This window comes from Alnus glutinosa, chromosome 8 (assembly GCF_958979055.1).
Source record: "Alnus glutinosa chromosome 8, dhAlnGlut1.1, whole genome shotgun sequence".
Classification (NCBI taxonomy): Eukaryota; Viridiplantae; Streptophyta; class Magnoliopsida; order Fagales; family Betulaceae; genus Alnus; species Alnus glutinosa.
This window is the reverse complement of record NC_084893.1, coordinates 19,132,195-19,156,144: the sequence shown is the minus strand read 5'-3', so window position 1 is coordinate 19,156,144 and position 23,950 is coordinate 19,132,195. Positions and strand designations below refer to the sequence as shown.

At 37.8% G+C, this 23,950-nt stretch overlaps 2 protein-coding genes, 3 long non-coding RNA genes and 1 pseudogene across 5 annotated transcripts; 1 reads left to right on the top strand and 5 right to left on the bottom strand.

Annotated features, from left to right (window-relative positions):
• Positions 1-5,733: 5,733 nt before the first annotated feature.
• On the bottom strand, positions 5,734-6,412 carry LOC133876185 (uncharacterized). The gene is made up of 2 exons (XM_062314470.1): positions 6,388-6,412; positions 5,734-6,269 (listed from the first exon to the last, which is right to left on the bottom strand). Exons 1-2 carry the CDS (start codon positions 6,410-6,412, stop codon positions 5,734-5,736), a joined length of 561 nt encoding a protein of 186 aa, XP_062170454.1.
• Positions 6,413-7,254: 842 nt separating this feature from the next.
• Positions 7,255-8,913, bottom strand: LOC133875725 (UDP-glycosyltransferase 88B1-like; annotated as a pseudogene).
• A 404-nt stretch (positions 8,914-9,317) lies between these two features.
• Positions 9,318-10,895, top strand: LOC133876539 (uncharacterized). Its single transcript, XR_009901559.1, has 4 exons — positions 9,318-9,592; positions 9,692-9,786; positions 10,326-10,394; positions 10,517-10,895. It is a non-coding gene; the product is annotated as an uncharacterized LOC133876539 (long non-coding RNA).
• Positions 10,896-11,725: 830 nt separating this feature from the next.
• LOC133874988 (uncharacterized) lies at positions 11,726-12,380 on the bottom strand. Its single transcript, XR_009901422.1, has 3 exons — positions 12,305-12,380; positions 12,138-12,209; positions 11,726-11,840 (listed from the first exon to the last, which is right to left on the bottom strand). It is a non-coding gene; the product is annotated as an uncharacterized LOC133874988 (long non-coding RNA).
• Positions 12,381-12,625: 245 nt separating this feature from the next.
• Positions 12,626-15,101, bottom strand: LOC133876184 (protein FAR-RED IMPAIRED RESPONSE 1-like). Its single transcript, XM_062314469.1, has 2 exons — positions 14,996-15,101; positions 12,626-14,820 (listed from the first exon to the last, which is right to left on the bottom strand). Exons 1-2 carry the CDS (start codon positions 15,099-15,101, stop codon positions 12,626-12,628), a joined length of 2,301 nt encoding a protein of 766 aa, XP_062170453.1.
• Positions 15,102-18,671: 3,570 nt separating this feature from the next.
• LOC133874784 (uncharacterized) lies at positions 18,672-22,261 on the bottom strand. The gene is made up of 3 exons (XR_009901381.1): positions 21,698-22,261; positions 19,868-19,940; positions 18,672-18,950 (listed from the first exon to the last, which is right to left on the bottom strand). It is a non-coding gene; the product is annotated as an uncharacterized LOC133874784 (long non-coding RNA).
• Between the last annotated feature and the right edge of the window lie 1,689 nt (positions 22,262-23,950).

Sequence of the window (23,950 nt, the reverse complement as noted above, 5' to 3'; positions counted from 1 at the left end):
TGGTCCACCGAATTTCGGCAAACCAGATTCTGGCACTGGCTGAATTCTGACAACCATCGCCGAAATTCTGCTAGTACCATCGAATTTTGTCAATCGGATACCAAAAATTAGGGGATCTTTGACAGTAAAGTCGGGCTACAAACAAACTCTAATTGCCCAATAGTGGTGGATTCCCATAAATGTGCGTGTAAGAATGAAGAATGAAGAATTTAAATCCAGAAAACGATTTACGGTTTTTAAAACCGTAATTGTTTTTCAAAAATTAAAGAGGCTTTTACGGTCAAATTGAAAATGATTTCTGTTGACTATTATTTTCGCCTCCACCAAATACCGAAAAATGCCTAAAGCATTTTCCAGAAAACATTTTACTCTGAAACAAACGGAGCATTAAGCACAATTTTGTAATAAAGTTGGTAGATAATTATTAAAAATACATGTAAAATTATAAATATATGTAAGATCTACATGTATTTTGAACACATATGAGCTTAATAGACTGATTTGGCAAGGGCGGACCTACACATGAGCTTGGAGGAGTAGTACCTCCCCCAAAAATTTTAAAATTTCTTCAATTTTTTTTTATTAGTTCTTATATTTAGACCTTCTAAAATTATTTTTCACCCTAAAAGGTTTTATTTTTAGTTTTGTCCCCTCATAGATAAAATTCTAGTTTTTTCCTTGGAGGAAATTCTTCCAATCCAATTAGGAGGAAATTTTTTTCAAACTTTTAAGTCATTTTGAGATTGGTCCACGCATGATTAAATTTCTAGATTCATTAGTGAACAATCGACAGGAGGTTGAATCGTATTAGTCCTTATTTTATTTCCAAAGTAAGAGTCATGTTTCCATCCAAGTTCTCATTACATGCGGTAGTATTTTTCTTATAGAGTAATGCTTGTTGTACACAAAGTGTATAGAACTGTGTACAAAGTGTGTACATACACTTTGTGTACAACACGCATTACTCTTCTTTATATGAGTTTTCAGCAACGTATGGGAGAAGTTAACTCCATATAGGAGTTCTTGTAGTGTTGCGGTGCAATAATATTGTTTCCAGGTAGTTTTTATATTTTCCATGTAAGTTATTTCCCTAAATTGAGTCTCACGCCTCCTAGTCTACTCAGGTTAGGGTTACAATTCCTAACCCTAAACCAAGTCAGTTGTAACCTTTATTTATGCTTTGTTTGTTTCGATGTAAAATGCTTTTCGTCGTAAAATATTTTCAATAAAATCATTTTTTAGAAAAAATGTTTTTTTCTCAAAATATTTTCCGACGTTTGTCTCGTATAAAAAAATTACCAACTGCGTAAAACGAAATCTGGCAACATCCAACCGCCGTCGCTGGATTTTGGCGAACCAGATTCTAGCTAGTTTCGCCGGAATCTGGCCTAGCTAGTTCGGCTAGAATCCAGCCGTACTGCTCAGATTTTGGCACTTTCTGGATTTCGGCAACCATCGCCGAAATCTTGCCAGTACCACCGGATTTCGTCAATCGGATACCAAAATTTGGAGATCTTTCGTGGAGATCCCCACAACATATATCTTCTTCTCCGTGTCTGGTTGGATATTGCCTATTTATGGCACCATCCTTTGCTTTATGCACAGCCTCCATCTCAGCACGTGCTGCACTCTCTGCCTGCATTTGTGCCTGTATCACGGTCCGTGCTGCTCTTTCTTCCTGCAACTTCTGCTTCATCTCACCAAGCTTCTCTTCATGGACGTCACGCTCCTTTTGAACCTCAACAGTTGCTAGTTTCTGCACCTAACTCAACCCACGTCTCTGGCCTCGTAGGTGGACTAGTCTAGAACCAATCACCAACTGAAACAATTCATCCTCAGTTGATGGTGATAGTGGCTCCCCCTTTCCTGTGACTGTTGAGTAATTAACTCCAATGCTCTGTTTGATTCGGCGTAAAATGATTTCTGGAAAATAATTTCGGCAATTTACTGTGTTTGGTAGGGGCGAAAATAATGGCCAATGGAAATTATTTTCAATTTGACCATAAAAGCTTCTTTAATTTTTGGAAAACGATTTATGGTTTTCAAAACCGTAAATTGTTTTTCGAAATTAAACTCTTCGTCTTTGCACGCACGTTTGATATCCGATTGTCGGAATCCAGCAATTGTCGGTTGTCAAAATCCAGCCGGCGCCGGAGTTCGGCAACATTCTATCGCCGGAATCATAACGGCGTTGGAATCCGGTAACATCTAACCACCGTCGCCTGATGCCGGCGGACAGGTTCGGACCATGGTCAGAAGCTGGCCGGATTTGGCCAAAACGGCTGGAATCTGGACAGATCCAGCCACTGATTCAGCCAGATCTGGCCAAAACGGCCGGGATCTGACCACATCTGGACGTATCCAGCCACTGATCCGACCGAATATGACCAGATCCTGCTTGATCCGGAAGAGTTCATCCAGAATCCGGCCAAACCTGCTCGCCAGAATCCGACAACGGCGACTGGGCGCTGTTGGATTCCGGCAGTATTTGCCAAACTCTGATTTTCGCATTTCGTAATTTTTTCGTGCGAGCCAGACGCCGGAAAATATTTTCGAAAAAATCATTTTGCGTCAAAACAAACGGAGCATAAGTATTTCTTCTTTTGCTTTCTCGAGGCTTTGTAAGCTTCTAATTTTTTTATTTATTTATTTATTTATTTTTTTAACTCAGAAGATGCCAAAAAAAAAAAAGAAAAGAAAAGAAAAAAGAAAAAGCTAGAAGGGAACCATAAAAAAAGAAGGAAAATCTCCTTTGCCCATAGTTGACCCCTTCTCTTTGGCCCATAGTTGGCCAAATTTATGGCTTTGTGATAATGTTCAAAGATCCAAGCCCATATTTTAAGCCATTTGTTGGCTATTTTCTTTTGGCTCATTGTTGGCCCAATCTCTTATTTGTGATAATGTTTTTTAAAGACCCAAGCCCATTTTAAGCTATTTGTTGGCTGTTTTCTTTTTGCATGCCCACAGTTGGCTCATTTCTCTTGGCCCAATTTCTGGCTTTGTGGTAATGTTCAAGACTCAAACCTATTTTAAAGCCATTTAGCTTTTTTCTTTCGGCTCATAGTTGGCCTAATCTTTGGCCACGTGGTATAGCTAAAATGCCCATGCCTTTCTTTTTAGCCCTTTAGTGGTTCTTTTCTTGGCCCATAGTTGGCCCTAATTTTGGCTTTTGAGGTACAGTTTGAAGACTTGGGCCAACCCATGAAAGAAAAAAATATGATGATGAAAATCAAAAGACAAACCTCCCATCAGTTTGCCGGGGGGGTGTTAGAGGATAAAATCAACAGCTCACCTCTCCTCAAAACCAGCCTAAAAACCAGCAAAGGATCACCACAAAATCAGCTGATCAGCCACCTTATAGCAGTAGACTACATCACCCTTAATTCCTGTTGATTCTTTGATTCCTGCTGATTCCTTCAGCTCCATGTCTTTCGGATGCATCTCTACACCTCAAACTCAGCGCACGACTTTTTCCTCTTTTGTAACTTACCATATTTTCTATGTTTCCTATGTTGTAAACCTTGTACTGACATGCCTTAAAACATATGTACATATTTCTTTATAAATATAAGAACTCATTTGGTTTTGGTTATGCAACCAAAATAGAGCTTCTCCTAATTAAATCTTTTAAATTGTTTTCTAAAAATTAAAGAGGCTTTTACGGTCAAACTGAAAATAATTTTTGTTGACCATTATTTTTGCCCCTACCAAACACCAAAAGCATTTTTCAAAAAACATTTGACGCCAAAACAAACGTAGCATTAAGGCACAATTTTGTAATAAAGTTAGTAGAGAATTATTTAGTCAATCTAATAACACTTTTGTGTACGTTGTGAGGTTTTAATGTCCCTCTAAAAGCTTTTACCTTAACCATAGGAAAAGCACCTAGTAAAAATCCTGTAGACTTTTACCTCTAAAGTCCAATTACGAGATGCTCAAAGGCTCATAACCGTTGAATTCTGGTTTTAGGAAAATCTGTGAACCTGTTGTTTGCCTTTTATTTATTTATTTATTTATTTTTTTTTTATTTTTTGAACAAGAAAGTAACTCAGAAAGTAACTCATATCATTACTCAATAGAAAGATCGATCCTACAAAAAGGATCTAGGGACCAATTTGGTCCCTAATTACAAAGTTGCTAAAACGAGAAGGTAGTTCTTCCAACCAGGCATTATTAACCTTCTGTTTTGATGCCTCTGCTGCAAGAGCATGAGCCACTGCGTTTCCTTCTCTTGGAATAAAGGAGAAGTCCACTAATCTGAAGATTCTCTTTTCATGATGGATTGATTCAATAAAATGCCCAAATTTAGAAAGGAAGGGGGGGGGGGGGGGGGTTGAATTAATAGCCTGCAAGACTTGTTTAGCATCCCCCTCCAATATAACATCAAAAAGCCCACCTCCCTGCAAAAGTACATAGCACTAAGTGCTGCCATCGCCTCGGCCGTCACTGAATCAGTTATCAATTCTTTTGTCACACTTTTAGCTCCCAGACAAGCACCATTGCTATCCCTGGCAATCATCCCCATCCCTATCCACCCCTTATTCTTGTTAATAGAGGCGTCCCAATTAACTTTTATCAGCCCTTGGGAAGGAGGTTGCCATTTAATATTTCTATTACATGGGACAGATACCTCATCCAACATTACTCCAGGCACCTTGAACTGACATCTCTTATATTCAATAAGGGATTTCCCCGCTTCTGCATACACAATATTAGGATGAGTGAAGGTGCCCTAAAAAATCAGAGAATTTCTTCTCAACCATATGCGCCTTGACACCACTGCCATGAGGTCTTACTCCTCCCTGCTAACTCTCTCCAAGCAATATTTGAACAGTAGCTTGAAGTCATTCCCTACCCATTGACATTTATGAAAACTAGAAGAATTCCCACCCCAAACATCTCGAGCTGCTGGGCACTCCCAAAGGGTATGGCAAATGGTTTCTTTAGCCTCACCACAACAAGGACAGGAGGAGTCTTCTAGTACCTTGTTCTGAGTTAAGTTCACTCCAGTAGGTAGGATGTTATGACAGGCTCGCCAAATAAATAACTTCATTGAACTTGGAACTTGTAACGCCCAAATAGCTTTCCACACCTCTACCCTTTCCCCCACATAGGAACATTGTCCCGCTTCCATAGCTTTGGTCTCTTTGCCAAGGTGGTAAGCACTTCTAACTGTAAATCTACCATCTATTGTGCCTCTCCAAAACATCCTATCTGGAGGCAAACCCAGACTCAAAGGGATACCTGTAATGACTTTAGCTTCATCTTCAAAAAATTATGCTTTGATAAGCTCCTCTTTCCAGCCCATGGTAACAGGATCAATTAGGACAGCTACATTTGTCGAAACAGCAAGGGTCTTTGGAGGAGATTGAACTGCATAAGTAATCGGGGTTGGTAGCCATTTGTCCCCCCATATATTGATCGATCTACCATCTCCAACCCTCCACATGATACCCTCCAAAGTAAGTCACGAGCATTAAACAAACTTCTCCATGCAAACGACGGTCTAGAACCCAACTTTGCCCCCAAGAAGTTCGAGTTCCGGAAGTATTTTGCCTTTAGGATGGATGCAAGTAAAGACGAAGGATCTTGTAACAATCTCCATCCTTGCTTAGCTAGCAAAGCTTTATTTAACATCACAAGATCTCTAAATCCTAGTCCTCCCACCGCTTTAGACCTTCCCATTCTCTCCCAACTCATCCAGTGAATTTTAGATCCTTGTGACATATGTTGCTACCAAAATTCCTGCATCAGCTTGTTGATTTCCTTGCACAAAGAGATCGGCAATTGGAACACTCCCATACTGTAGGTGGAAATTGCTTGTACCACCGCCTTCAAAAGAACCTCCTTACTTGCCTGGGATAAAAATTTTACTTTCCAATTACCTAGTTTCTGAGAGACCCTCCCCAAAATATTACAAAAAGCTTGCTTCCTCGACTTTCCAACAAAGGAGGGCAAGCCCAAATATGTGTTCAACCGTTGGGTCTCCTGTAATGCTGATTGTTGAAGAATCTCTTGTCGTCGTTCCACACTAGTATTCCAGCTAAAAAATATAGAAGTCTTATGCAGGTTAAGCTTCTGACCCGAGCCTGCCTCGTAGATCCCAAGAATTCTCAACAAACGTCTCCATTCTACCGAGTTAGCTTTGCAAAAGAGCAAGCTATCATCTGCAAAAAAGAGGTGGCTAAGGCGAGGACCCCTCGGGGAAGTTGGAACCCCAGTAATAACACCTCTCTTTTCCGCCTTAATAAGAAGGTTGCTCAAAGCCTCTGCACAAAGGATAAAAAAATAAGGAGGGATAGGGTCCCCCTGTCTAATACCCCTCGACGGCTTGATAAGGCCCACAGGATTACCGTTCACAATCACCTTGTATGTCACAGTTCTAACTCATGTCATAACCATATTGATCCATCAGTCCGCAAAGCCCAATTTCCCCATTGCTGCCTCCAAAAAATCCCACTCTACTTTGTCGTACGCCTTGCTCATATCGAGCTTGATTCCCATAAAACCTGTTTTACTCCACATCCTGGACTGCATTGAGTGTAGGGTCTCATACGCAACTAGAAAATTATCTGTGATAAGGCGGCCCTGCAGGAATGCACTTTGATAGCAGGAAATAACTTTGGGTAATACTGTCTTTAGTCTATTGGCCAGAACTTTAGAGAGCAACTTATATATGACATTACAAAGGGAAATAGGTCGGAATTCAGCAACAGAACTGGGAGAAGCAACCTTTGGGATGAGGGCTATATGAGTAGAATTTATGCGAGCATCCATATTACCCGAATTTAGAAAATGTAAAATGGCAGCACATACCTCAGGGTGGACAGTACCCCAATTGTGTTGGTAGAAGCAGGCTGAAAAGCCGTCTGGCCCAGGGGACTTTAGCGGTGACATTTGATTCAGTGCTATGGCAATCTCCTCCACTGTGAACTCTGCCAATAACCTTTGATTCATCTCAGGAGTTACCTTTTGATCCAAGGCGTCCACACAAGCTTCTATCTCCATATTCCCCCAGCCTTGAAAAGGTCGCTAAAGTAACCCACAAAAGCTTCCTCTATAGCTTCTTTAGTAGAGCAATTCCTTCCATTTATATCATCAATATAATTCAACTACGTACGTCGCGCTCCTTCGGAAGAGAACCTATTTCTCTCTCTCTCTCTCTCTCTCTTTCTCCCACTATGTCGTTTAAGAAGAGGACATAGGACACAATCGGTTGGTAAGAGAGGATTTTTGACAAAGGTAACCATAACCTTATCAATTTGGCCATTTACTTCAAAGAAAAATAATGCACGCATAAGTGCGATTAATACACATCAAAAGAAAAGGTAGGCCATCCATGTGCCGTTCAGCAGTATTCATAACTTACAAGCTAGACTGCTTGTTACAGCAGGCGAACATAAATAAAACAAGCATATATAACTACTTGTTACAAGACTGCTTGTTATATCAAACGTACACCAATGTGCCGTACCGTTGGCTCTAAAACAAATACAATCCATTAACACAGCTTCCACGACTGACAGAGTTTGGCTAATGCCATCCGAGACGATCCACTCTGATCACTGAGAGCAGCCTTGGCTTCATTTTTCATCCACACGATTCTCTCCCTGATCGACTTACCTTCTTCCGACTCCATTAACTCTCTAACTCGCTTCTCCACCTCGGCCGCATTCACAAACCCATTCTCCGACTCCTTCATTGGCAAAGCAATTCTTATTTCTTCAACCAACACCACCCTATTCAACCTTTGCTCAGAATACAGCGGCCAAGCCACCATCGGCACCTTCGCACGCAACGCTTCCAGCACCGAGTTCCACCCGCAATGAGTCACAAACCCACCGACCGATTCGTGGTTCAACACGGCCACCTGTGGAACCCAAGACTTCACTACCAGGCCTCTCTCTTTTGTCCGCTCCAAGAAACCCTCCGGAAGCAACAGATCCAAGTCCGGCTCAGGTTGTGCCGTGACGGCCAAGCTATGGCCCAGAGTCGGCGGATTGCGCACCACCCACAAGAACCTTAAGCCACTCCTTTCCAGCCCTATTGATATCTCCTTCAACTGTTCCCTCGAGAACAACCCCAAGCTTCCAAAACATAAAAACACTACGCTTCGCAGTCGAGCCACCTTAAGCACTCCGGCGCGGCCTCATCTCTTTCGTTACTACTAGCTATGAGTGGTCCTATGCAAAAAATAGGCGGCGTTGGACCGTCTGGTACGCATAGCCCATCTGATATTGCTTTGATAACTCTTGGCTCCAGCGATTCGAAAGTGTTGACGATTATTCCTGCCGATTTGATAAAGCTAAACGAGCAGTCGAGAAAGCATTTGTAGGCGTCATTGTTACGGTCAAGTAACGGTTTCGGTGAATCCGAGGATGGTATTGGGGGTATGCCAGGAATGTCAAGAAGGGTGTTAAGGTATTTGAAGCTTTTTGTCGAACTTCTGTGCATGGTGGGGAGATACAGGAAGTAAGCGAGACAGCCGGCACCGGAAGTGAAAAAGTAGTAGCCAGGAATGCTGAGGTTGTCTGCAACAGAGAGAGCATGAGAGCAGAAGCAGTCCATGATGAGCGCGCGGACGGTGTAGCTTTTGGAGATGGACAGGAGAGATTGGTGGAGATTTGGGTTGTTGAGGCGGAGGAGCTCAAAGGTAAGCGTTTCATGGTTGGGGGAGGAGGTGAGAGGGAGAATAACGTTGGGGAGATTGTGAAAGGTGATGGAGGGGGTGGTAGAAGAGACGGCGGCTATGTACGGAGCGGTGGAACCAGCGTTGTAAGGTTGCGGGGCGATGAGTATGTGTACGATGAGTGAAGGCTGGTGGGTGAGTATTAGTTTGGCAAGCTCTACCATGGAGATCAGGTGGCCTATTGCTGGTGTTGGGTACATAACTATAGCCTCCTCCAATTCCATAGCTGCTTCTGCTTCAGTTTTAGTTTTGTGTGTATGTGTGAGAGGTTCAACGAAGAAGATTTATCTTATAGCTAGATGGTCGGTTGGTCAAGGCTGATTAGGTGAAGTACACGGTTGACCCGTTGATCAAGGACCAAAGCGAACGTGGGTTTGGTCCATCACTGCAAGAATGAAATAAATAAAGAGAAATGCTAGTGTTCCAACCCCTATCCCACTCCCATTCCACCACGAGTAATTCTACCCGGCGCTCCAGCGTCCCTCCCATGTCCCTCCCCATCTGACGTGGCAGAGTCCACGTCAGGTCCTTTTTTTTTAAAAAAAAAAAAAAAAAAAAAAAAATTTAAACCTGCGTTTATACAAACTCCATTTCAATTTCTCTCAAAAGATTTTTGCCCCAAAAAGCTTTCCCTCTTTCCCTCCTCCCTCCCTCCCTCCCTCCACCCCATCGACAGCCACCCACCTGCTGAGCACCGTCGACCACCAGCTACCACCGCCACCGAACCCCGGTTCGTCCATTTCCGGCCTCCATCCACCGTCAAGCTCCGAAGATCGAACGTATAGCTCCAACGATCCATCGACCGTTCCGCCATGACGATCCCAGCCGAGCTACCACCACCGCCGACGAGCCAAGCCGAATCACCACCACAGCAGAGGACTCCGACGACCCATCCATCTTAAGGTTTCGATTTTCCTTTCGATTTTCTCTTCTTCATACAGATCTGGTTTTTGAGCTTTTAGATCTGGTTTTTTGAGTTGTTTTTTTATTTGGTTTTTTGAGTTGCTTGATCCGCCACTGCGCCACCCACAAGCACCGTCGACCACCGCCACCAGCGACGTCCATCTCCATCGCCGCTACAAGCACCGTTTTCCACTGTAAGGTTTTCTCCATCTCCAAATGTTCTCCCATCTCGGTTAGCTTTCGGTGGGTTGTTTGAGTTGGTTTCCTCGTTGTAGGATTTGTGCTTCTGTTGTATTTGTTGAGTTGTTTTTTCCTGATTTGGGAATGTGTTTGTTGTTGTTGATGGGTTGTTTGGGAACTTCATCCAGTTTTTACTTGAGTGGTTGTACTGTGATGAGTTTGGTTATAAAAGTTTTAATTCCCTTTATTTTTATTAGAAAAGAAAATGGTATGATTATTTTTATTCAAGTCTCAAGCTATTTATGCCTACTAATCTATTACAAAATTAAGGACATTTGGGATTTTAGGATGCTAGTCAGTTTGTATGAGAATCAGAGGAGGAGAAGAACCATATTCAATTAGCTTCTTTTCTTTTTATTTTTTATAATGTTTCTTTGTTGGTTGCTGACTTCCTTTGTAAATTCGTTAAGCCTAAATGGATTATATGATGATTATGGTACTTGATCTTTTAATATTTTTGCATTTTTCCATTGTGGCTTTTTTGTGCTTCCAGACAATGTTGATCTGGGGACAGCATTTGGAAAGTATTTTCGTGTGTCCTGCCTTACCATTGTTGATCCAGGTACCTCAAACATATTCTCCTTATATGACTGTATCATCCCTGTGACAGATTTAGTCTTTTAGTTGCACCTTTTTAAGCTGTTATCCCAGTACCATAACTTTATCTTGATCCTTTATATGCAGATGCTGATGAAGACAGTGATTAAGTTCTTCATAAGAGGACTTGCTTACTGACAGCAGGAGCCTCGACACTGTTTTTGAGTTTCAATTTGAATTGGGTTTTTTTTTTTTTTTTTTTTTTTTCCGTCTTTCTATAGCATCTGTCTCATTCTGCATGTATTTGGGCTTTTTCAGTGAAATAGTTTTGTCAGTCCGTTTGTGTTTAATTCATATTTAATTCACATTCCTATAAACGAATGTATGTTTAATTCATATTTTGCTGTTCTGTGGAATTTTTTTTTATGTAATTTTGTTCCTAAAGTGGTCTGTATTGAGGTTGGTTTGTAAATTTTCATGTAACATCTATTTGAAAGTTATATTTGAGGGACTTTCCTTTTTTCTACATGTTCAGGAGTTTTTTTTTTTTTTTTGGTAGACTTATATTAGAGGTTTTTGAGAATAGTTATATTAAAAGTTTTTCTTTTGATAATGTGATGAGAGGGGTTGTTTCTAAGGTTATCCAAAACAATATATGTCACATAATAGCTTGTGGAAATCATTCTTCTATACACTTGACATGTTTTGACTAAGTGATACCTCTTTCCCTTTAATAAAAGTTAGGTCTTAAGTTTAACCCACAATGGCATAGAATAGACATCTCCTAAGGGAGCCATTCTCCCAAAGACCAAAATAAAAGTGGCCAAAGACCAAAATAAAAGTGGCCAAAACCAACATGTTTCTCCATTTTCAACCAAAACCAGGACCTATGTTACAATTTTTTTTGGCAGTCACGACAATATGCACGTTTAAAAATTAGCCTGTTTTGAAGACTTGTGGCATGCTGAAGAAAAAAGGCATGATATTTACCAAAAACTGGCTTGTAACCCATGCTAATTACGCCATTGTTTTCATTTGAACCTGCACTTTTCAAAGGTTTTTTGAAATCTACATTAATTTATAAGAGTGAAGAAAACACGAACTAACAAAGGAATTATACACAAAATATTGTGGAAATGATAGAAATATGCATGGTGCTTCTTTAGACAAACCAGAGAATTCTCCCATATAAAGATGTTGGTTGTGTTTAACTACCAATCATAAAAGGTAAATAATAATAAAAAAGACTAAGTAAAATCTTGTACTAAAAAGATAAATATTACAATGATCCTTTTCATACATTAGACAATTTTAGATAATCAAATCATGTACAAAAAAGCTTAACAACAAAAAAGTCCAGATGTAATTTCGCAAAAGCACAATGGAGTTCTGTCATTGACAACACTTTTTCCTGAGCATGTGTTGTAGGATGGATCACTCATCTTCATTTAGTAGCAGCAAATAAGATAATCTGTACCCAAAAAAAAAAAAAAAAAAAATTGTATAAAAGAGAGCAATATTTTTTGCTAAGTTGATTGCAGAGCTATTAAATGGGAAGATGCAGTCTACGATCATGCAAAGAAATTTCTAGAGAACCTAGCATCACGCACAGTACAAATGTTAGTCTAATATAGTTAGAATATGTGAAAAACAAATTCCCACTCACAATCAAAACATAGTAGAATATGTGACACCAAGAAAGAAAGAAAAGACAATCTACATAGTGCTATTAAGTATAATAAACTCTCAATTTAAACAACATACTTACCAAAAGTGACAACTAGAAAATCAACTTTGATTGGCACGTGTCATAACCTGATTCTGCAGGATTTGAGATTGTCTGCAAATTATGACAAAGACATTATAGATAATATCGACATTTGTTTATACAATTCATCGGTTATCATATGAAGCTCGTGTTTTCTTTTGTAATACCTGAGTAATTACACTATTTTGAGTTCCAATTACATTGTCATGTTGAATATCAATAACAAGAGGCAACAAAGCTTCATTTGTGTCCACAATAACATTTCCTTGGGAAGTCTTCCATTAATAAAACAATACAAACTTGTTAGTAAAAGCATTTAAAAAATATTCAAACAAGCATAATTAAACATAAGGAATAGAAGCAACCTTCTTTTTTTTGCTTTGTTTGTCATTTGTGTCCACAATAACATTTCCTTGAGAAGTCTTCCATTAATAAAACAATACAAACTTGTTAGTAAAAGCATTTAAAAAATATTCAAACAAGCATAATTAAACATAAGGAATAGAAGCAACCTTCTTTTTTTTGCTTTGTTTGTCATTTGTGTCATTTGCTTGATTTTTTCTTTCTCTTATCGTCTTCTTCCCCACCGCTTTCTCTACTTCAGACATCTTCCTTGCTGATGGTGGCTTTCCTCTACTTCGAACCACAAGAGGGCTACGCACCTTATTACTTTCTACTGTCGTACCATCAATATCAATGGACAAATTACAAGTAGTAGATCCACTACGAAGTGCTTGGGAAGGTGGACTATGTTCGCAAACCGAATCACTGTATTGCTTTGTTAACATATGAACTTGATTTTTCAGTTTCATGTAACTGTCCACACTATTTGAGGCAATTTCTGCTAAAATGTGCATATCTTTGCACAAGTCAAAATATCTTTCTGCACTAGGGTTGCCATTCAAGGGATCATAACTACTGTTGATAAATTTATATTTTCGCTTCAAGTCTTTCCTCCATCGGTTAAGGAAATATTTCTCTGGCAACGATGTAACTCCAACTCTAGTCAGTACAGATATGACATGTTTGCACAAAATTCCTCTTGATTCAAACAAGCAGCAACTGCAATTCACTTCACATGAAGATTCATTATAGTATACAATAAAGCATACTATTTTTGTGTACGCATCATTAATTTGTACCTGTTCAGTCACTTGATAGGTACACATTGCACCTTCTCTTTTGATAAGAGAACTACTACAATACATCACCTCTTTAATCTCTTCTTGTACTTCTTTATACTTTGCTATGGTATAAATTTGTTGAAATTTCTTCTCAAAATAAAACCTTCTTAAACATGCAACCATCTCATTAAAAGAAACAAAATCAGCAACATTCTCATTCTCAACCTTTTTACGCAAAGCATTATCATATTGATCTACAAATTCCTTCAATGTGGTTGACGAGTGTACATAACCATCAAAGAAAGCATTCATGCTTTCACTCCGTTGCGTGGTAGTCATTTCAGCCCAAAATACACCTTTAAGATATGCTGGCACCCAAAAAGTACGCTCACTATATAACCCACGCAGCCATGCATTATCCCCTAGATTATAACAATCAAGTAGATTTTGCCAACTTGCATCAAACTCATCGCATGTCTGAGATTCATACACACAACTTCGTATGGTACTCTTAATGGCATGGTACTGTGAATGTGATCCAAATTTTTCTGGAAGTTTTTTCAATATGTGCCACAAACAAAATCTATGCCGGGTATTTGGAAAAACTTTATGAATTGCATTTTTCATGGCCCTATCTTGATCTGTTATAATTGCATTTGGCGATCGTCCATTCATGCAGTTCAACCATGTTTCAAACAACCATACAAATGTCTTTGTATCTTCACTTGATATTAATGCCGCCCCAAAAAGTATTGATTGACCATGATGATTAACTCCCACAAAAGGAGCAAATGGCATTTCATATCTATTAGTCAAATACGTCGTATCAAATGTAACAACATCCCCGAAGTCTTCATACGATGCCCTACTTCGTGCATCAGCCCAAAACACATTTTTCAACCTACAATCATCATCAAAATCTATGGCAAAGTAGAAATCATTATTTATTGCTTGCATCCTTTTGAAATAGTCACAAAGAGCTTCAGCACCTCCTGTGCCAAGCCGAAGATGCCTTGACTTAGCAATAAAATTGCGGCAATCTTTTTCTCCAAATTGAAGATGCTCATACCCACCCGCTTCAACTGCTAGCGAGTTAAAACTTTTACTCATTGTTATTCCAGCTCTATCATTTATCAAAAGCTTTCTCTTCACATGAGAATCCAAGTTCTTATGGGATTTAAAATATCTAGCTTTGCTTGGGCTTAAATCATGATTATGGTTAGTACATATACTGGTCACATACCACTTTGCCTCAATTAACTTTGCATTCAAATTGGCCTTACACCCTGTTCTACTTGTTTGAACAGGCTTACTTGAGCTAGGTTTTCTATTGCCTTGGCGAGCACATGATAGGGTGATGTAATGTGTATACCCACTTGCATTCTTTTTTTTATTCTTTTGTACCACCCCAAAACCTTGTTGCTTCGCATATGTCCTATAATGAGAAGCAAGTTCATCTAAAGAGTTAAATATCATTCCTTCTTTAGGTTCCTCCAACTTTTCAACTCCATCTATGAGCTTCAAATCAAACTTGCAATTGTCATCATTATCTTCCGACTCTACGTCACATACAGTTTCATTTCCAGCTATATATATATATATATATATATATATATATATATATATATATATTAAAAAAAAAATTAAAAAAAGTTCAGGGGTAACAACTATGAATAATAACATTCACAAAATATTTGAAGCAAAATTAAAGGAAGAATGAAATGACTAACATACCATTTTGAGGGTCAATTTCGAGGGGCAAACCATCATCAATTGGAAGTTGTGTCAACGGATCATCATATTCGCATTCATTCCCCAAGACCAATGGCGGCAAGTCCATCTATGAGTTATTGCACGAAAACATCTAATTAGTTAATATGATGTTTATATATATACAGTTGGGTTTTAAGATCTTACTGCTCATGATGCATTTGATTGATAAAATTCAATTTAGAATGCAGCAATAACATATGCGGATCACTATGGTAGACTTGGACTATAGAGAGAATGTTCTTTTGAGCAGGTCACAACTCAAGGACAACTTACATAGTTTTAGGTTAAACTCACGTTTTATTTAGTTATTGGCTATGCAAATTGATATTCCTTTCTCTCCCTCTCATTGATTTTGATTATCCAGGTTACAATTGCATACAAAAGCAAGGTTGAACAATTGAGGAATCAGGGATTAAATGAAGAAGAACTCGACGAGAAACTGGAACTTCTAAAAGTCAATAATTGTCAAAACATTTTATGTTCTCTCTTTTTTTTTTTTTCAAAAAAAAAGCCATCTAGAGGGAAAGCAATTCTCACCAATCTGAAAAATTGATAGGAATCATACGCAATTTTGTCAACTGAGGAAGAGAGAAGGATGTACGATTGGAGCTTGGCTAGGAGCCAAAAAGTAGAAACATATGTTTTTTGAGGTTTACAAACCCAACTGCCTAGCCACTAGTGCAGCCCCTTCAGCCATTCAAATCCATAACACTGAAAGGAATACCCCAATTTTTACAAATTTTGACAAAAAAAAAAAAAAAAAAAAAAAAAAAAAAAAAACCTAAGCAAACTATAAGGGGTTTGAGGGATTAGAGATTCAGACCCACAAGATTTAGAACAATGAAACTAAGATTCTAGAAAAATAACAAAAAAAAAAAAAAAAAAGAGGAAAGAAGGAAAACCTTACCTCTTTTGGCTCTTCAGAATGGTACGGTAGATCGAGATGGAGATGGATGCTACTGGCAGCGGTTCTTGTGGCAGTTGGTGGTGGCGATCAGTGCCGTGGAGGGAGGAGATGGAAGGAGGGAGAAGGGAGGAGGGAGGAGGGAAAGTTTTGGGGGGAAAAGCTTTTGGGAGAATATGGTAGATGTTCCGTGTTTAACTTGGTTTTGAATTTTTTTTTTTTTTTTTTTTTTTTTTAGGGTCTGACGTGGACTCTGCCACGTCAGATGGGGAGGGACATGGGAGGGACTCTGGAGCGCCGGGTAGAATTACCCTTCCACCACCCCTAAGTGCAAAAATCTGAAAATAAATTTATTAAATAAAAAATTAAAATCACTTAAGGTTAGTGGGATGGGAATGGGATAGGGGTGGGAACTCTAGCATTTCCCATAAATAAATGTGTAGACTAGTTGGTCCATCGATCGCTCCAATTATGCAGCCGTCAAAATAGCATAAAATACTAAGATGAGTCGGTGGCTTTTACTTACAACTTGTCGTTCTGCTAGGATTTATTATTGAGTTTCTCAGTTGTGTTTTCGATGGCGCTGGCATTTTAGCACTTGTTGCATTGTTGATGGTAGACATATATAATATATTAATGGCTTTGTCTTGTCTAATCATAAGTTCTCATAAGTTCTTCACCTTACTGCATCACTGACATTTCATTCGCTACAATTGTAACTCGTCAGATCATAAAATGTTGTTTGTCTAAGTCCTAAGAGTAAAATTGTTTAAGTCTAAATCACATATTTAGGTTCTGTTTGGTAACCTTTCATTTAGAGAATTAGTAGCAGACACTCAATCATTTTTTTAATTGAAAAAAAAATTTAGAGAATCAAACTATTTTTTTTTTTTTTTTTTTTTTTTAATATATACAAATACACTCTACGATAGCTATTTTATAGTTTTTTTTGAAAATTTTCATATATTTAAGGAAGTGAACCACTTATAGGGTATCTGCTATTAGTGCTTTTACGAGAGAATTTATTTATTTATTTTTGAATGATTGTAAAAGGTGATTGATGTGATATAAAGTAGAAATAATTTATATGAAAAAGTAAAGAAAAAAAAAATGTATTGTAGTGTTTTTGTTTTTGTTTTTTTTTTTTTTTAAATAGTAATAAAAAATTGTTGATGTGATATAAAAAAAAAAAAAAAAAAAAAAAAAAAAAAAAAAAGGAAAGGAGGCAGGGAGGGATTGCCAAACGGGGCCTAAATCACATATATTATTTTGGACTATAGTGGAAACGAATTCTCTGCATTCATTTCTCAATTTTTATATTCTTGAAAAGAAGAAAATAGAGGATCCATTTCATTTTCTCAAAATACTTATTAAGCATAATCGAGCACTGATACACAGGACATCATGTAAAGACCAAGAAAATAAATTACATTTATTAAATAAATGGGATTTATAATTATATTCTAGATAATAATGTTTATATTACCAAAATAAAATAAGCCCAAGGTAAAATAATGGGAAAATAATTATAGTTATCATAGTGGGTCCAGTTGAATAAATAATTAATTACATTAACAAAAGTGTGGTTTAAATATATGTAGGGCCAAATATTAAATTGTTAAATGATAGAATTATTATAAATGGGGGTCCTGATGTAATTATCAGAAGTTGGGGTTTTAAATTAAAAAGGAGATCCCTTTGTCCACGTGTCAGCATGTGGTTAGTCTAGTGGGATATCCTATCTCTACCCTTATCTTTAGTAAAGCAAAAAGACAAGAAAAAGATGAAGGGGTGCCCTTCATTTTTAGATGACTCTTCCCCCTTCTCTCGTCCAACCCACTCTCTCTTCCCTTTCTTTTCTATTCTCATATTCTTTCTCCTCCTTCACCACACGCACCTAAGAGACCGAGATTGAGAGAGTGATGCTGAGATGCAGACCCAGTCCGTGAGAGTGAGAGAGAGAGAGAGAGAGCTGTCGATGGGGAGGCTCGGTGCCAAAAAAAAAAAAAGAAGAAGAAGAAGAAGAAGAAGAGGGTTCCGGCCAAGAGAGATTTTTGAGGTAGAATCTCTAACTTTCCTTTGTGTTTTAGTTTTACCCATTGATCTTAGAACTAGAAAATTGCATGGGTTGCTATGTTCTTGGATGGGTCTTAATTTAGGGTTCTTTTTGGGTTAAAATTTCTGGGTATCTCTTGTCTCGGTTCCCACTTGAAATGGTATGAATCTTGTAAGACATTTTGCCCTCTTATGTTCTACCTATGAAATGGTATGAATCTTACCTGTATCATGGTTCGTGCTACGCTTTCTTCCTGCAACTTCTGCTTCATCTCACGAAGCTTCTCTTCATTGACGTCACTCTCCTTTTGAACCTCAACAGTTGCTAGTTTCTACACCTAACTCAACCCACGTCTCTGTATAAACAAATATAATTTGCTGTGTTATTGCCTGCTTAATCTGTAGGATAACCAATTTATATATAGCAGTGATGAATAATAGAATGTTTGAAATACAATTGTGATAGAGTTATTGTGACGACCTGTTTATATATATATATATATATATACAAAACATTTGCATAAATCTTAATCTCTTAAAATATAAACGGATCTTCACAGTGGCACAACAATATGTCGCAAAGCCAACATATGGTACATTCCCCATAATATGAACCTGGTACATCAGAGTATAACATCTATTCATCTATGCAGCGGAAAACATAAACCTAAATAACGGAAATCATAACATAAACTTCTATTACAAATAATCATAAACAAAGAGCCATACTACATCTATCTGTTTAAGTATTTCCTCAATATAAATACATAATAGAAATGGTTTTACAAGAATAAGTGACACAAATGTCACAAGCCATAAACCAAACCTATAAACAAGTGGACAACCTGTGGTCCACCAATTACGACCGTTGCAGTGTGCTTCAGTCATAACATCCAAGGCACACGTCTACAATGCTATCAACTACAACCGGAATACCTGCAGCCAAAGGAACATCATCTATACGGTTGTGGGGGTTTGCCACATCCGTATAGGTGGAATTATGAGCCCACCGTCTTAGAATAAATAAATACACTAAGACCTCAAAGGTATACTATTCACTGAGTTTTCGCAAAGAACCAACTTCTCCTTTTTAGTCATGCGTACACTATAATAGCTACCAATTTTATAAACTTCTGTTTAAAAATCCCCATAGCTGATATAGCATACACTGACAAATAGAAAGCATTTTAACATACTAGGCAGCTAATATTATTCGTAGGAGATTCGTTATAGAAAACAATGGCATTTAAATCATGCAACCATCCGATACCAATATACATAAGTTCTTTTTCTATCGAGACTCTTATGCATACTAATACGTTTAGCAAAACTACAATATACTTATCATGAAAACATCACACAATTTAAATGCATGCTCATGATAGTCTTTTTATTCATTGTGAGGCTTACCCTCTCTTCCATTATTATGAGGCTTACCCTCTCTTCCATTATTATGAGGCTTACGCTCTCTTCGTTATTATGAGCCTTACGCTCTCTTCGTTATTATGAGCCTTACTCTCTCTTCATTAACGTGTTCATGCTTTATGATTTACAATTCAAACTCTATACTCCTATTCTTTGCAAATCATGCTTTCTTCAAATACGATAAACCAATCAACATGAAATTTTATCATTATTCTTTGCATAATTTATATCCCAACTGCAGTACATATTCAGACACTTTAAATCAATTCAAAACCTTGCATTCATGCATCATTTCATAACATCATTGATATTTCAACATGATTGAAACTACTTAAAACATTCAAAACATACATGTTAACATATCGTTGGTTCGGTAAGAAAATCATATATCATTTGCATTTCTATAACATACATAGAAAGTATCTTTTCTCAGTGAGTAGAATACTCACCTTGGCTGCATTGGACTCTCGACTCGAACTCTACATTGGAGAACCCATTGAAGTCTCCAATTATGACACGATCCTGCAAATACTTATGACGTCAGACTATGCTATTAAACTTTATACTCTAGGACACAATTACTCTCCGCGTGTTCACACGTCACATTACCCGTGTCCAAGTCTAGTTAAGTATCCTAAACTATTATTAGGTTATCATTTAGATTTCTGTCATATTTTATTTCGCTTATTATCTTTAAGATACGTTTACTATTTATTTGCCTACTCTTTATTATTACATCATATTATTATTGATAATCCTTTTAATGGCTTGTTGATTATTTACAAGGTTAGCAATGTATATTTAACCTATTTACATGCATATGTATATATATACATATACATTTATATTAATATATATACAACGCTTAACTCAATCCGATGACACATAAATATCATGTGTGCTTGTATAGGTGGATTAGTTACTACGTTGTCACATAATGGATTCATATTACGTTTATGTGTTCCTATAAGCTTACCAACTTATACTTATTAACTTAGGGTTATTTGGGTAATCTATAACTCTTTGACATTGTTATTAGATTGTTGTCTCCCTCTGATATAAACCTTAGGCTTTAGGTTTGTAACATTATTTCGTTTCTTAACTTTTAAATATAATTACTAATATATTCAACACCTTACTCTTATTAGCTATTAACCATCTAGGTAATTTAGATTATGGAACTTATCTTATTTAACCTACTAATTTAATAGCACTTTTATCATGAACTATGATGTCCATATTATAACCCTAACGTGTCTCATTTTTATCCTCTTAGATTCATCTTTAGTTCACCTCAAAGCATTAGCCATGAGCTACCATAATTAACCTTTAATTTACATAGCCCAATCAACAATAACTTCTACCAATATTTCATAACAACTATCATCCTTAAACCACCATTCACTTTCAAGGTCTCACATGGCTCATAATCCAATTTCACCAAAGCCTAGCCCATACTCATCAATTTTCTATAAAAATCAATCGTCAACCATAAACATTAACCTCAATCCCTAACAAATATTCACTAACCATTTATCATTAAACAACCCTTTAACCAGATTTAAATTCCCTAAAAAAAATCATCAAAGACGGCCCATATAAACTACTCCAAATCAAAACCTAATATCAAACACTCCTCGACAATTTCATTCATCTTCCCACTTACAAACATAAAAATCAGATTTGGATTTCCATCATTCCAACACTAGACCCAAATTTACTTTCATAATTACATAATAATATTCAATAGAGAAATAACAAACATTACCTTAAAACTAACTCCCAAATCAGTAGCTATCTTACCCAAAAGAAGACCTGCATCTTCCAATCCAAGAGGCCCAAATCAAGCTTCCAAAGCAACCAAGATACAACACCAACCCAGAATTTTCAGCACCCAAATCAACAATATCTCCAAGATACAAATCCAAAACCTATTCTAGAATCATCAAATACAACATAGAGTCACAAAACCGAAATCCCAAGAAAATACAACATTCGGTCATCACTTCTAAAAATCACCATAAAATCCTCAACAACTTCAATAATCAACCCAAATCAGCCAACCACAGTGAACCCCATCACGGTACACACACGGCCAGCCATCCAAAACAGTGAACACCCGAAGCTCCCAAATCAGTAAACAACCCACACAATCGGTTCAAATTCATCAATTCTTAAACTTTGCATAGCCGAAACACAATCAATTGAAAAGCCCCAAAATTATCAAACCCTAATCCCATAATAATCAAACTAATCCACGAAAATTATAGAATTTATACCTTGGGAATTTTCCTCAACAAATCCGCCGGAAAACGCCACTGGCATTCGCCGGAAAACATCACTGACCGGCTGGAAAATTTTCCGGAAACCTTGCCTTTAAGCCGTCGGGTCACACGGGTTTCAGGTTACTGGGCAGTCCACTACTGACAAAAACCAGCTTCAGATCACCGGAGTCGCATCCTCCAGTCACCGTTTCGTCTCTGGTTTGCCGGAGTTTGTTAATGGACGATCGGGTCCTCTCGGGTTCAACGGGTCTTCGTGGATCGAGTCGCTCGGGTTATGGGTTTCGCCATGGGATCGTTGGAAATCACCATCAAACCGTCGGATTTCGGCTTTGGTTCGCCGGAATCGTCACTGGAACAACCGTTCATCGGTTCTGTGCACTGCTCGACGGGTCGCGGGTTTCGGCTCCCAGCTCTCTCTCTCGATCTCTTGGTCTCTCAGTCTCTCTTTCCCTCTCCATCTCCCTGAATCTCTCTCTCAGCTCTCCCTCTTACTCGGTCTCACTCTCAATCTCTCTGTGTGTTCGGGTGGGTAGAATAGAGAAGAAGGAAGAAGAATAGAAGAGAAAGAAGAAAGAAAAAAGGAAGGGGGGGCTGTTGACCGGTTTAGGGGCATATTTTATTTCTTTTGTTTTTCTTTTATTTCTTAAATTAAAAAGAAGGATAAAATATCCCCCCATAGCCAATCCTAGCATGACATGTGGCATGGATAAGATTACATTTTTGTTTAAAGCCTCCCACTACCTTAATTTATGATTTTACCCCCACAATGTTATAATCCTATCTTTTAACAATTAATATCTGACCCCACATTTATTTTAACTACCTTTTACCCATACAATCAACTATTTATTTAATTAGGACCCATTATTATTAATTTGTTTCCTAGATACCCATTGGTAGTATTTTATTATTCTAATTCTGTTATTTTATCTTAGACTCATTTTATTTTGATAATATAATTATCACCTAGAATCTATTATTAATCACATTTTATTTAGTAAACATAATTTATTAATTGCAACATTTCCTATTTTATTTCTTGGTCTTTATAGCTATGACTCTCTAGAGATAAGAAGCTAACTACATAACTAAGCTTTACAAGATAACTATTCGTTTGAATATACGTAGATGATATCTAATCATCCTAGATTAGTGGGATTTGAATTGTCTTTATCTTGCTTTGATGTGTCATTATCTTCAGGTGGTTCAATAGGCCCCTTCAATCTTGATGGAGATGTACAGACGTTAAGATTGGCTTTAAGAAAGGAGAACTGATGAGAGACGAACGATTTGGTAAGCACATCTGCAAGTTGGTCTTTGCTGGATAGGAATCTGACATCCAATGTTTTGTTTGCAACTTGATCACGAACAAAGTGGTAATCAATGGAAATATGCTTTGTTCTAGCATGAAAGACTGGATTGGAGGTAAGATATGTAGCACCTATATTGTCACAGTGTAAGATAGGAGCCTTTGGAAGAAAAATACCAAGTTCTTTGAGCAGAGATTGAATCCAAACAAGTTCGGCTGCAGCATTAGCAAGTGCCTTGTATTCTGCTTCTATGCTGGACCGGGATACCGTTGGTTACTTTTTAGAGCTCCATGAGAATAGATTCGGACCAAGAAAAATACAATAGCCTTATGTTGATCGTCTGTCATCTGGGCATCCAGCCCAATCAGAGTTTGTAAAAGCCAGTAGTTGACGTGAAGTAGATTTCCGAATGCAAAGACCTTGATTGAAGCTGAATTTTAAGTAACTTAGGACCCTCTTCACAGCAGCCCAATGTGGTTCTCTGGGGTCTTGCATGAATTAGGAAACTTTATTTACAACAAATGCAAGATCAGGTCAAGTCAGGGAGAGATATTGCAAGGAACCAACATTGCTTCTATACAAAAAAGGATCTTCAACTTTGTGACCAATCTCTTTGCTTAGAACAGTTGTAGACGACATAGGAGAGGTAATTGGCTTGGCAAGAGACATATTTGTTCTTTTGAGAAGATTATTGATGTACCTTTGTTGGGATAGATACAACATATCACCATGCCATGTAGCTTTAACCCCTAAGAAAAAATGCAGAGGACCTCAGTCTTTGATTGCAAACTCAGATTGTAATTCCTGAATGAGTTTATCAATGATACTTGGAACAGAACTAGTGATAACAATGTCATCTACATAAACTAGAACAAACATCACATGTGAATCGATATTAAACAAGAACAAAGATTGATCAGATTTGGAGCCAACAAAC

Excerpts from the sequence above, each read along its gene's own strand:
- LOC133876185 (XM_062314470.1), bottom strand. The coding sequence starts at position 6,412 with ATGGATCAATATGGTTATGACATGA. Across the intron at positions 6,270-6,387 it reads TCAATATGGTTATGACATGA|AGGCTTTGAGCAACCTTCTT; the intron begins GTTAGAACTGTG and ends TCCTTTGTGCAG.
- LOC133876184 (XM_062314469.1), bottom strand. The coding sequence starts at position 15,101 with ATGGACTTGCCGCCATTGGTCTTGGGGAATGAATGCGAATATGATGAT. Across the intron at positions 14,821-14,995 it reads CGAAATTGACCCTCAAAATG|AGTCGGAAGATAATGATGAC; the intron begins GTATGTTAGTCA and ends TATGTGACGTAG.